This window comes from Pristis pectinata, chromosome 38, assembly GCF_009764475.1.
Source record: "Pristis pectinata isolate sPriPec2 chromosome 38, sPriPec2.1.pri, whole genome shotgun sequence".
Classification (NCBI taxonomy): domain Eukaryota; kingdom Metazoa; phylum Chordata; class Chondrichthyes; order Rhinopristiformes; family Pristidae; genus Pristis; species Pristis pectinata.
In genome coordinates, this window is record NC_067441.1 from 6,030,892 (window position 1) to 6,043,624 (window position 12,733).

The 12,733-nt window shown below is 55.6% G+C and overlaps 2 protein-coding genes across 5 annotated transcripts; both read right to left on the reverse strand.

Moving 5' to 3' along the window:
* Positions 1–357: 357 nt before the first annotated feature.
* fam89b (family with sequence similarity 89 member B) lies at positions 358–4,868 on the reverse strand. The gene is made up of 2 exons (XM_052045306.1): positions 3,851–4,868; positions 358–2,153 (listed from the first exon to the last, which is right to left on the reverse strand). The coding sequence occupies exons 1-2, from the start codon at positions 4,073–4,075 to the stop codon at positions 1,881–1,883; spliced, it is 498 nt and encodes a 165-aa protein (XP_051901266.1). The 5' UTR covers positions 4,076–4,868; the 3' UTR covers positions 358–1,880.
* Positions 4,869–4,961: 93 nt separating this feature from the next.
* Positions 4,962–12,644, reverse strand: znrd2 (zinc ribbon domain containing 2). Of its 4 annotated transcripts, none has more exons than XM_052045036.1 (5): positions 12,603–12,644; positions 10,921–11,072; positions 9,450–9,534; positions 6,983–7,384; positions 4,962–6,646 (listed from the first exon to the last, which is right to left on the reverse strand). In XM_052045036.1, the coding sequence occupies exons 1-4, from the start codon at positions 12,616–12,618 to the stop codon at positions 7,056–7,058; spliced, it is 582 nt and encodes a 193-aa protein (XP_051900996.1). In that variant the 5' UTR covers positions 12,619–12,644; the 3' UTR covers positions 4,962–6,646; positions 6,983–7,055. The 4 variants fall into 4 exon arrangements, with proteins under 4 accessions (XP_051900996.1, XP_051900995.1, XP_051900993.1 ...); XM_052045035.1 differs by having other exon boundaries at positions 4,962–6,680; XM_052045033.1 differs by lacking the exon at positions 4,962–6,646 and adding an exon at positions 6,730–6,922.
* Positions 12,645–12,733: the final 89 nt, after the last annotated feature.

Sequence of the window (12,733 nt, forward strand, 5' to 3'; positions counted from 1 at the left end):
GTGCAGGGAAGAGCAGCACTGACTGTTTGCTCCTCCATGTACCCCCACTCCCGCTAGCGTTAAACTAATAAAGCATTAATCGTATTTTCTTTGGTTCTGCTGTTGTCTGATTTATTACAGCGTGTGGGTCGACTTTCACAAGGGGGCCACAAGAATGAGGGGGGAAGGGGGAAAAAAAAACACAGGTTTGGGGTTACCAGAAGTTATAAATTACCCTCCATAGATGCTGCCTGACCTGCTGAGTTCCTCCAGCATTTTGAGCATGTGTTGCTCCAGAGTCCAGCATCTGCAGAATTCTCTCATCTCCACATGGTGTACTGCATCTCCTTATTTAAGGATGGATGTAAACGCATTGAAAGCAGTTCAGAGAAATTTAATTATGCTATAATTATATTATAATTGCACTATAATCTGGTATAATGAGGAAAGATTGCACAGGCTGGGCTTGTACAGCTGGAAGTGGGACAGCAGGCTTGTCTGAAACACAGAAGGTGTGGAGAGGATGTTTCCTCTTGTGGGAGAATCTAGAACGAGGCAGGAGGACCGTTTCAAAAAATAAGGGCTTCCCATTTGAGTCAAAGCTGAGGCAAAATCCCTCGAGGGCCGTGAGTCTTCGGAATTCTCTCCCTCGGAGGGACAGTGGAATACTTTCAAGGCATTGATAAACGAGGTGGTGGATAATTCCCATGGAATTGAGGTTACAGTCAGGTCAGCCACGAACATATTAAATGGTGGAGCCGGTTCAAGAGGCTGCGTGGAGTCTTCCTGTGCCTAGCTCGTACGGTGAGCAGAATGAGGGAGGGAGGGAAGGAGGGGTCGGTGAGGGGTAACAGAGTGCAGCCAAGGACTTCAGCAGTGGGTGAACTGATGTTTTCAAAGCTGGAGTAGGAATTAAAGCAACGAAGGTAATTTAAAATCAACATGGTCCAAAGGCCTGGAGAGAGTGGATGTAGGATCCGAGGGCACAGCCTCAGGATAAAGGGACGTCCCTTTAGAACTGAGGTGGGGAGGAATTTCTTCAGCCAGAGGGTGGTGAATCTGTGGACTTAGAGCTCTGTGTCCAGTTCTGGTCACCTCATTACAGGAAGGATGTGGAGGCGTTGGAAAGGGTGCAGAGGAGATTTACCAGGATGCTGCCTGGTTTAGAGAGTATGCATTATGAGGAGAGACTAAGGGAACTACGGCTTTACTCTTTGGAGAGGAGGAGGATGAGAGGAGACATGATAGAGGTGTACAAAATATTAAGAGGAATAGATAGAGTGGACAGCCAGCACCTCATTCCCAGGGCACCAATGCTCAATACAAGAGGGCATGGCTTTAAAGTAATGGGTGGGAAATTCAAGGGAGATATCAGAGGGAGGTCTTTTCACCCAGAGAGTGGTTGGGGCATGGAATGCGCTGCCTGGGGCGATGGTGGAGGCAGGTACATTGGTCAAGTTCAAGAGATTGCTAGATAAGCATATGGGGGAATTTAAAAATAGAAGAAATATGTGGGAGGAAGGGGTTAGATAGTCTTAGGAGAGGTTTTAAAGGTTGGCACAACATTGTGGGCCAAAGGGCTTGTTCTATGATTCTATGATTCAGAGGGCAAGTCATTGGGTGTATTTAAGGCAGAGATTGATAGGTTCGTGGTGGTTAAGGGGAGAAGACGGGAGAATGGGGTTGGAAAAAATATCAGCCATGATTGAATGACGGAGCAGACGATGGGCTGAATGGCCTTATTCTGTTCCTATATCTTGTGGTCTTATTTCATCCAACGGTCCTCAGTGAAATCAAGAGGTCAGACAGCTTCAGGGACCATGGGAAGTAATGCAAAAGGTGATTACGACCAGTCTTGGAAACCTCCAAGCTGAGCAGGGGCAGGTGTGGAGGGCTGTACTTCATATTGTGATGTGGAAGGAGTCCTCCAGCCACTTGTCCCGGGAGTTCTGGGTGTGGAGAACCTTCAGACTGTTACACGTCGGCACGTCCTTGGCCGGTTCAGCCTCATCCTCATCGTCGTCATCGTCGTAGTAACCATTCTCGGTGGAGAAGGGCCCCTCGGTTGCCACGGAGGAGTTCATGTCCTGGTACAGGCCCTTGTATTCCTGAATGGACTCGTAGAGCGACCACAGCTTGCAAAGGAGAGACATGTCAAGCTGCCGGAGCCCCACCTGTGGAGGGGAGGGTTCAGGGTTGGTTAGTGACGCTGTGTGGCCGCTGTGGTCCTGTAACCTGCCTGTTCTCCGTCATCTGGGAACTGCTGGAGCCCATGGTTGAGTCAATGCTGCCCAGTGATCCCTGGGTTAGAGGGAGGGGGAATCAGCCAGGGTTCCCACTCCCCATCATTGCCCAGTGACCCCTGGGTTACGGGGTGGGGGGTGGGGTGGCGGTGGAAATCAGCCAGGGTTCCTGCTCCCCGTCACTGTCCGGTGACCTCGGGGTTTCACAGGCATCCAGAGCTTCTGTGAGGCAGAAGATGAAGTCAGACTGAGACAATGAATAAACAGGAACAGCTGCCCGGAAAGGGTCATTGTGTCAGCTTAGGAACTACCAGGGTCCTTGCTGCTTCCTTCCCAAGGCTCACACTTCCCTCACCAGCTGCCGGATCCTGTGTGTGGGAGAGAGAAGGAACAAGTCTTACGTACAGGGGTCAGCCATGGGTTTTCCTGGAGGTTCACCTGTGCTTGATTTCCAATGGATAGGAGGGTCAGTGTGTGTGTGGGACTCGTCCCCCGGTGAGGGTCTGTGTGTGTGAGAGATCCATCCCCCAGTGAGGGTGTGTGTGTGTGTGTGTGTGTGTGTGTGAGAGAGACCCGTTCCCCCCAGTGAGGGTCTGTGTGTGTGTGTGTGTGTGTGTGTGTGTGTGTGTGTGTGTGTGTGTGTGTGATCCATCCCCCAGTGAGGGTCTGTGTGTGTGTGTGGGACCCGTCCCCCAGTGAGGGTCAGTGTGTGTGTGAGATCCGTCCCCCAGTGAAGGTGTGTGTGTGTGTGGGACCCGTCCCCCAGTGAGGGTCAGTGTGTGTGTGGGACCCGTCCCCCAGTGAGGGTCAGTGTGTGTGTGGGACCCGTCCCCCAGTGAGGGTCAGTGTGTGTGTGTGTGAGAGAGATCCATCCCCCAGTGAGGGTCTGTGTGTGTGTGTGTGTGTGTGTGTGTGTGTGTGTGTGTGTGTGTGTGAGAGAGAGATCCATCCCCCAGTGAGGGTGTGTGTGTGTGTGTGAGAGAGACCCGTTCCCCCCAGTGAGGGTCAGTGTGTGTGTGTGTGTGTGAGATCCATCCCCCAGTGAAGGTGTGTGTGTGTGGGTAGGACCCGTCCCCCAGTGAGGGTCAGTGTGTGTGTGTGTGAGATCCATCCCCCAGTGAAGGTGTGTGTGTGTGTGGGACCCGTCCCCCAGTGAGGGTCAGTGTGTGTGTGTGTGGGACCCGTCCCCCAGTGAGGGTCTGTGTGTGTGAGAGATCCATCCCCCAGTGAGGGTGTGTGTGTGTGTGTGTGTGTGTGTGTGTGAGAGAGAGACCCGTTCCCCCCAGTGAGGGTCTGTGTGTGTGTGTGTGTGTGTGTGTGTGTGTGTGTATGTGAGATCCATCCCCCAGTGAGGGTCTGTGTGTGTGTGTGGGACCCGTCCCCCAGTGAGGGTCAGTGTGTGTGTGAGATCCGTCCCCCAGTGAAGGTGTGTGTGTGGGTAGGACCCGTCCCCCAGCGAGGGTCAGTGTGCGTGGGACCCGTCCCCCGGTGAGGGTCAGTGTGTGTAGGGGAGGAAGAAGCCATCTCAGTGGCCGTGAGTGGGTAGGGAGGGAGGGGAAGGGGGACGGGAGGAGGGAGGGAGGGAGGGAGGGAGGGAGGGGGAGGGACACAGCAGTGATTGAACTCACCATCTCCTTCCGCAGGGACGCGAGCGCAGCGTCCAGGTTGGCCGGTCTGCTCCGTCGGAGGCTGCCTGCCGCCGGCCGAGGGCGGCTCAGCTCCTCCTGTATCATGGTCTTCTTGGTGTAGAGCCGTTCCATCTCCCTCCAGGAGCCGCCGGCCGAGCTGAGGATCCCGCTCAGTCCCCTGGGCAGAGGGGGGAGCCCCTCGATGCCGGCCTGCGCTGTCGCCATGTCCCCGGGGGTTAGGGCAGCGCCTGTGGAAACTTCTCCGAAGCGTCCCGCCAGCCTCGCTCCTCTCCCAACTGATCCAGCTACCCTCCGGCTTGGCGATGCCCTTTTCTGGAGCCTAGTCCATCGCGGACTCCCGGTCGGAGTTTGGAAACGGTGCTCCCTTCCCCCGCTGTGTGGTGTTGCTTCTGCTCTGCTGAATATTCCTCAGCCCTTTCCTCCTCTGCGTGTCTCCGGCCACACGCACAGCGCTCTCTCCCTTTGTTCATTAAACGCCACGCCCTAAGTTTTCAGCGGCCAAGGCGCAAAAACCGCCCTCTCGGTACTTATAAAATTTCTGGTTTTTAAACACATCCCTTCCCCCAGGCTTAATTTTATTTATAAATAGAATCCCAAACCTCGCCTGCCAAAACTGGCAGGGGCAGTCTCGCTTATTTTTTTAAAAATGTAAAACATCTCATTTAAAAAAAACACGAGAAACGTTTTGATTTGATTTTGGAGGGGGGTTTGTGGCAACAGCTTTGCCCGGTTATAACTCCTGGAGTTCCTTGTGAGGCGGAAAACGCGACTGCTGGCTTTAGCACAGCGAGATCCCACTCACCCACAGTAACACGGTGTGATGATGGTGGAGGGGGTTACAGCTGACCCCACCCCACCCCCGGGGAGGTAACCTGCCCTTCGTCTAATAGCTGTTGTGGGAATGTTAAACGTCTCGCCTGGAAAGCAGCTCCAACGGCACTGCAGCACATCCTCGGTGCTTCAGCCCACCCCTGGACACATGCATTTCCATTGTATATTCTCCCCGTGTGATGGCTGCTCCCACCCATCCCCATCCCACCGAAGATTTGGGAACTCCGTTCCTCCCGAAGTGTGTTCGAAAAAGACAGGAGAAAATGCAAACGTTTTATTAACTTAAATCAAAATACGAAAACAAGGGTCACAGTTTACGTTCGTTCTGGTTGGCGGGCTGGTCTCCAGCGAATGGGAACACTTCATCCCAGAGGGCGTCAGTGTTTGTACAACACTCGCCGGACCAGGAGCCTGGAATCGGTTCCAAATGGGCGAGATTAAATTGTGTCCCAATTTACTGAAAACTGGCCTCTGATTTCCCGGAGAGCAATGCTCCCTTTATACTCCCCCCCCCCCCCCTCCGTCAAACACAGCACGGGTTAAATAAAGCTCCCTCTGCACCATCCCATCAGATGCGCCTCGGGGCCGGCGATACCGCCCAGAGTGAAGCTTCACAACTTCAGCCTGGAGGACCGAACAGATGCCGAAGGCCACAGGGTCGTGCACAACTGACCCGTCCCTCCTCTTCCTCTTCATCCTATAGTAAAAGCACACACGGCTGTTCAAAACTCCTTTAGAGATGTTAACATGTTTGTACAACAGGCGCGTTCAGTAGTAGAATGGCCAAGGCGCCAGGATTGTCCCACAAACCCCAAGGACTAATAATTAATCTGGGTACTGCCACGAATAATGCATAAAAAAAGTTACTAACAAAATGTGCTTTGTAACTTCACTCTGAATACCTTTGTTTGCTCTGAACATATGGGATTAGTTGATCAACTGGGACACTCGGTCTTATACTGAAACCTCCAGGAGTACATCCACCGCTAGCCTAGAGACACAGAAGTCTTCAGGCCGGCCCGAGGTTACGAACAGGTTCCGTTCTTACAGACGTCCAGAAATCGATTTTGTCCGCAAGTTGGAAAATATATAAAACACCTCAGTGCTACACCGCCACCGGTTTTGTTATAAATGGCATCGAAAGCACACAGGAAAGAACAATTACTAAAAGTGGAGAGAGGAAACTAGTTCTGCCGTTGTAGGAATGGAAGTCCGCACCTTTGTCGGACTATCGAATTTAATACCAGTACAGGTGCCCTTTCGTATGTCAGGGTGTCCGTAAGGCGGGCGTTCGTAACCTGGGGATAGCCTGCACAGGTGCTGGAATCTGGAGGAAAATACAAACTGTTGGAGAAACTCAGCGGGTCAGGCAGAACCTCGACCCGAAACGTCCTCCTCCTCGACAGATGCTGCTCGACCGGCTGTTTTGTGGCTAGTCTGGAGTCAAGTCTGAATCCCAGACAGTAGGGATCAGTGCAACTTTCACCCGGGCCCCTGCATTGGTTGGAGGACGTCCTGCCAATCCTGGGCTCCAAAGGGGCAGGTGGGGATGCCGGCGACGGTCACCCCGTGGAACTCCCGCCTCGGACCGCACACTTTCCCGCGGGTCGTGGGCACAGCCCCTGCTCCCTGGAGGCAGGGGCTCGACAGCCGCAGGGTTCACGGATGGGCGAGGGATCTGCACAGGGGCATCCAACGGCGCAGGAGGCATCGAGGCAGTCACACGGCGAGGGGGCGGGGCTTGTTAGAGGGGGCGTGGCCTGGGTGGGTGGGAGGAGCCACAGCCCCTTCACCCTCTGGGGGCTTGGAATTGCAGCAACTGTTTGCAACAATAGTCCTGGGCCCAGCAGGGCCGGGAGAGGGGGCCGGCCTGAGCGAGGGGGAGGGGCCATCGGGGGCGTGGCCGGCGCCTAGGGGCGGGGACGCGGGGGGCGTGGCCGGCGCCTGGGGGCGGGGACGCGGGGGGCGTGGCCGGCGCCTGGGGGAGGGGCCATCAGGGGGCGCGGCCGGCGCCTGGAGGGGGGGGGGGGACGCGGGGGGCGCGGCCGGCACCTGGGGCGGGGCCATCAGGGGGCGCGGCCGGCGCCTGGAGGCGGGACGCGGGGGGCGTGGCCGACGCCTGGGGGTGGGGGGGACGCGGGGGGCGTGGCCGGCGCCTGGGGGGGTGGGGGGGACGCGGCCGGCGCCTGGGGGCGGGGACGCGGGGGGCGTGGCCGGCGCCTGGGGGGGTGGGGGGGACGCGGCCGGCGCCTGGGGGGGTGGGGGGGACGCGGCCGGCGCCTGGGGGCGGGGGGGACGCGGGGGGCGTGGCCGGCGCCTGGGGGAGCGGCGCCCCCTCAGTCCGGGCGCGGTACTACGCCAGCCGCTTCAGGCTGTGCAGGGAGTCGGCGCAGCTCCGGATCAGGCCGCAGAGCTGCGAGCTGTACTCGACGGACGCGGCCCGCTCCAGCTCGCCGCAGGCCCAGGCCATCTTCCGCAGCAACGCCCGCTCGGCCTCCCCCGCGGCGCCGGCCAGGGTGCAGCAGGGCAGCGAGGCCGCGGCCTCCGGAGGGGGGACAGGGGAGGTGGCCGCCGGCTTGGGCGGCTCCGGGGGCCGGGTGTCCACCGACAGGTCCTGAGGGTGGCCGTTGTAGAGCCGCTGTCGCTCCCTCACTTGGCTCAGGGCCGCCTGCGGGTTCAAGGCTGTGGGGTTAAAAGCGAGGAGTTAGTGGCCGCCCAGAGGCACAGACTTGCATTTCTATAGCACCTTCCCCATCCCTTCCTGGGTGCTGCCCCACCCCAGTGACCCAGATTGTACCCTGTCTGCGGGTATGGAGTTTGCAAGGTCTCCCTGTGGGTTCCCCCTCCTCCCCGGGTGCTACCGCATCCCCAAGGTGGCAACTGACCAACTTAAATTACCCCAGGGGTGTGTGTGGGTGACAACAGAACAAAACAGGACGTAAGAGGGCTAAAGAAAGCAGGACTGATGGTAGAGGTCTGACCCACCTTTGCTGATCTGCCTCAGGCCTCTACTCCTCTTCTGTGCCAGTTCCCCATCGCCCTCCATCTCCTGATCTTTCCAAAAATGTATCTGCCTCCACTCTAAATACCCCCAGCGATCCATCCTTCACTGGAGTAAAGACTTACCACCCTCTGCGAGAAGTTCCTACACACCTCAGTGTTAAATGACCCTCCCCTTCTCTTGTAACTATGTCCCCTCGTTTGAGACTCTGCCACGAATGAAACATTGCCATCTACTCCGTTCTATGCCCTAATGCTCTTATGTCTCAATAAAATAACCATTCATTCAAAGAATATAGATATAATTTCTTTAGCTGCTTGTGACAGGACAAGCCACTCATCCCAGGAACTGAGGGACCGATGGGCTGAATGGCCTCTTGGTGAATTGCTTACAGCGGGCAGCCAGTACTGGTTACACAGAAAACGTAGCTGCCCATTTATCCACAAAGAGCAGTGCATTAATGACTGGACACCCTGCATCAGTGATGTTTATTCAGGGGCGAAGATCGAGCCCAGGGCTCTAGGGAGAACCATACCCCAGCAGCAGCACACAAGAATCATCTGAAAGTCGGCACTTCTGGCAAAGCACCATCTCCCCAGCGCTGCTACCACCGCATCAGTGGCTACCTACACTAATCCCTTCTATACGAAGTCGGTCCAAAGCCTTTGATGCCTTGGTGGTTGAAGTACTTGTCTAGATGCTGCTTAAATGTCTTGAGAGTCTCTGCCTCCAGCACCCCCACAGGAAGTGCATTCCAGATTCCAACCACCCTCTGGGGGATGGGGGGGGGGGTGGGATTTCTTCATCAGATCCCACTTTAAGTCTCTTACCCCTTACCCTAAACGTACGCCCTCTAGTTGTGGACATCTCTGCTGTGGGGAGGGGTTTCTGTTTGTTCCCCTCATAACTTTATACACCGCTGTCAGCTTCCCCCCTCCCACAGCCTCCTCCGCTCCAAGAACAAACCCAGCCTATCCAGTTGCTCCTTGTAACTGAAACACTCCACGCCTGGCAACATCCTCTGCACGCTCCCCAGCGCCATCACCTCCTCTTGTAATGTAGCGACCAGAACAGCTGCAGACTCTGAATGTGACTCAAAGCCTTGACCATCTGGTACAATTTTTCTAACACAAGAGTTACATGTGTGTGGGGGGGGGGGGGGGGGGGGGAGGAGGGCCCCAGTTACAGTGATGATCTGATTCATAGAACAGGCTGGCAAAGGAACAGGCTCTTTGGCCCATGATGTTCCTACCAGCCATGATCCCAATCTAAATCCCATCTCCCTGCACATGCTCCATATCCCTCCATTTCCTTCTGATCATGTGCCTGTCTAAATGCACCTTAAACGCCACTATAGTATCTGCTTCCATTACTGCCCCCGGCAGCACATTCCAGGCACCTGCCACTCCGTGTAAAAACCTGCCCCGTACATCTCCTTTAAACTCCCCCCCCACCTTAAACCTATGCCCTCCAGTATTTGACCTTTATACCCTGTGAAAAAGACACCGTCTACCCTCTCATAATCGCCCCTCAGCCTCTGATGCTCCAGTGAAAACAACCCAAGTTTCTCTAACTTCCCCCTGTAGCCAGTACGCTGCAATCCAGGCAACATGCCGGTAGACCTCTTCTGCACCCTCTGCAAAGCTCCACATCCTTCCTATAGGGCGGTGACCAGAACTGCACTCGATACTCGAAATGTAGTTCCCCTTGTGATCGCACTGATGCTGCCGAGAAAGCCTCCTTTACCTGGGTTATCCTTGTCCAAATCAGAATTCAGCTCCTGACAGGCCACACAGTAGGTTTTCTGCTTCTTGTCCTGCAGAAGGACCGTCTGTGGAGGGGAACGGTATCCACAATGTTAACCAACCATAGGAACTACTTCAGCCCCTATCCTGCCATTCAGTGAGGTTGTGGCTGATCAGTGACCCAATTCCATCTTTGCACTGTTCCTTTAATATATCAATCCCAGGTTTAAAGTTAACCTGGCAGGAACTGGTTTGTGGACGAGAGTTCCAAATATCTTCCATCCTCTGCATGCGAGTGTTTCTGAACCATGCCCAAAACCCCTGGCTCGAATTTTCAGTCCAACCCCTCCCTCCTGACCCATTCACAGGCTCCCACCCCTCACAAGTCCCAGACTTCCCAAGCAGTGGGAATAGAGGGGCAGCACGAGAGCACAGGGGGTAGAGTTCCTGCCTTGGGTTCGATCCTGACCTCCGGTGCTGTCTGTGGAGTTAATTGGCTGCTGTAAATTGTCCCCAGTGTGTAGTGATAGAATCTAGAAGGGGGGAGGGGTGTGGGGGAAGTTGAGGGGAATGTGGGGAGAGTAAGGAAATGATCTGTATGGATGGCATACAAAACAGATTTTCACTGTACCTCAGTACATGTGACAATAATAAACCAATTTACCAGTTTACATCATTAGCAACCTCAGAACTCAGCACTGGCGAGGAAGCAAATTATTCTTTATGAAGGAGAGTAAAACAGATTAGGTTAGGATTAGTGTACAAACAGGTGCTTGATGGTTGGCATGGATTCAATGGGCTGAATGGCCTGTTTCCATGCTGTCTCTCCTTATAGTTCTACCATCCTCTTACAGGTCAATCAAATCACCCTTTAACCTTTCGGGAAGTACAGGCCTGGTTTGCACGTCCTTCCTAATCGCAGGAGGCTAACCCTGTCCGTTCTTCCGAAGGTGCGGAGCCCAGAGCCTTTCTCAGTGCCGCAGGGGATGGTCTAAGCTTCATAAAGCAGCGGCAGGACTTCCCACTCCCAGGCAATCACCCAGCCCCTCCCAGCTCTCTGAAGACTCTAGGTCACCAGCTGATGTCTCTGCTGGGAAGACGGGTCCGAACCTGTGCAGAGTCGGTGGGGCAGTCTTGATCTGGGCATGGAGAGGAGAGTGATGGCTTGGAGCACAGGCAGGGAGGTTCTGGCATTGTGGAGCAAGGATTAGGGGGGGGCACGTACCACAGGATTCTTGGCAGTCAGTCCCACATCACCTGGCAATCTGCATTCGACACGATCGTTGATTCAATGGTCAACATGGGACAAAGTTCAATCTGTCCACAAACAGCATCTGAGTCAGCAGAGACTGGGTGGAGTGAATGGAATGCTCTGTGGTGCATGACTCCATGGCTAGAACAGGGTGGCTGTTTAGTCAGGAAGGGGGGTCACTCCAGGTTCAGTGTGTATTCAGCAGCTGTGCTGTACTCACCCCACACTCCACGCAGGAGTCTGCCAGCATCCGGTAGCCCTTCAGCAGGTAATCCCCCATCAGCTTGCTGATCTTGTCATGACGTTCACGCCGAGCCTCGATCACCTTCATCTCAGCCTCTGTCGGAGGCTTCCAGGCAAACTCCTCATCACCTGCAAGGGGCAGGAGGGCCAGAAGCCTGAAGTCCCACACCACCAGGTTTAGGAACAGCGAGTTCCCTTCAACCATTTGGTTCTTGAACCAACCGGCACAACCCTAATCACTACAGTTTGGCAACACTGGGACCACTTTGATCACTTTGCAATAAAGTTGACTTGATTTTTGTTCTAATTGTGTTCTGTCTTGTAAAAATTGTATTTAATTTTTGTTTTTCTTTGTGAATGCTGTTTATCTGATGATAGGTGAATGCACTCAGCCTTTCACCCGGGAAAGGGAACAAAAGTCGAGAGGGCATAGGTTTGGGGTCAGAGGGAGAAGATTTGGAAGGGACCCGGGAGGGGCAACTTCTTCACGCAGAGGGTGGTGTGTCTGTGGAATGAGCTGCCAGAGAGGGTGGTTGAGGCAGGTACAATAACAACGTTTAAGGGACACTTGGACACGTACATGGATGGGAAAGGTTTAGAGGGATGTGGCCTAACCACAGGCAAATAGGACTAGCTTAGATGGGCATCTTGGTCGGCATGGATGAATTGGGCTGAAGGGCCTGTTTCCGTGCTGTATCACTCTAGGACTCCAAGTTATGTGTGCCTGTGATGCTGCTGTAGGTAAGTTTTTCATTGCACCTGTGCATGTGACAATAAACTCGACTTTGACATTGACAGAGCCAGATCCCACGTCACGGCCCCTGGCTATCTCCTTGACCAGCAGGAGAGTAAATCACACCCCTCACCCGGGGACAGTACACACACCATCTCAGCTGTGTGGGAAACCGCTCCACCCCTGCCCCAACATGGGTTTCACTCCAACACCCCCTCACTCCTGCCCCAATGGAGGTATCGCTCCACCACCCCCTCACTCCCCTCTCCCACTGGGGATTCACACCAACACCTGCCCCACTGGGGTATCGATCCACCACCCCCTCACTCCTGCCCCACTAGGGTATCGATCCACCACCCCCTCACCCCTCTCCCACTGGGGATTCACACCAACACCCCCTCACTCCTGCCCCACTGGGGCATCGCTCCACCACCCCCTCACCCCTCACCCACTGGGGATTCACACCAACACCCCCTCACTCCTGCCCCACTGGGGATTCACACCAACACCTGCCCCACTGGGGTATCGATCCACCACCCCCTCACCCCTCACCCACTGGGGATTCACACCAACACCCCCTCACTCCTGCCCCACTGGGGATTCACACCAACACCTGCCCCACTGGGGTATCGATCCACCACCCCCTCACCCCTCACCCCTCTCCCACTGGGGATTCACACCAACACCCCCTCACTCCTGCCCCACTGGGGCATCGCTCCACCACCCCCTCACCCCTCACCCACTGGGGGCCGCCTTCACCCGTCACTCTCACCCCCTCCCCATGGGGGCGTTTCTCCCTCCTTCACTCTTGCTCCGCTGTAACCCCGGGGACGAGTCTTTCCCCTTCACTCTCCCTCCGTCCCTCCCTGTAGGGGGCCGGACCCGAAGCCCCCCCCCATCCCCACACCCCACCCCACTCCACTCACCCCCACTCATGGCCATTCCGCCGCTGGGCCGCCAACGCCGGAAGTGACCTCACCACCACGTTGGGCCGGTGGGGGGGTGGGACTAAGGGAGCCGCGCCGCCGCCATTGGCCCGGCCTCCCGTCTCCATGAC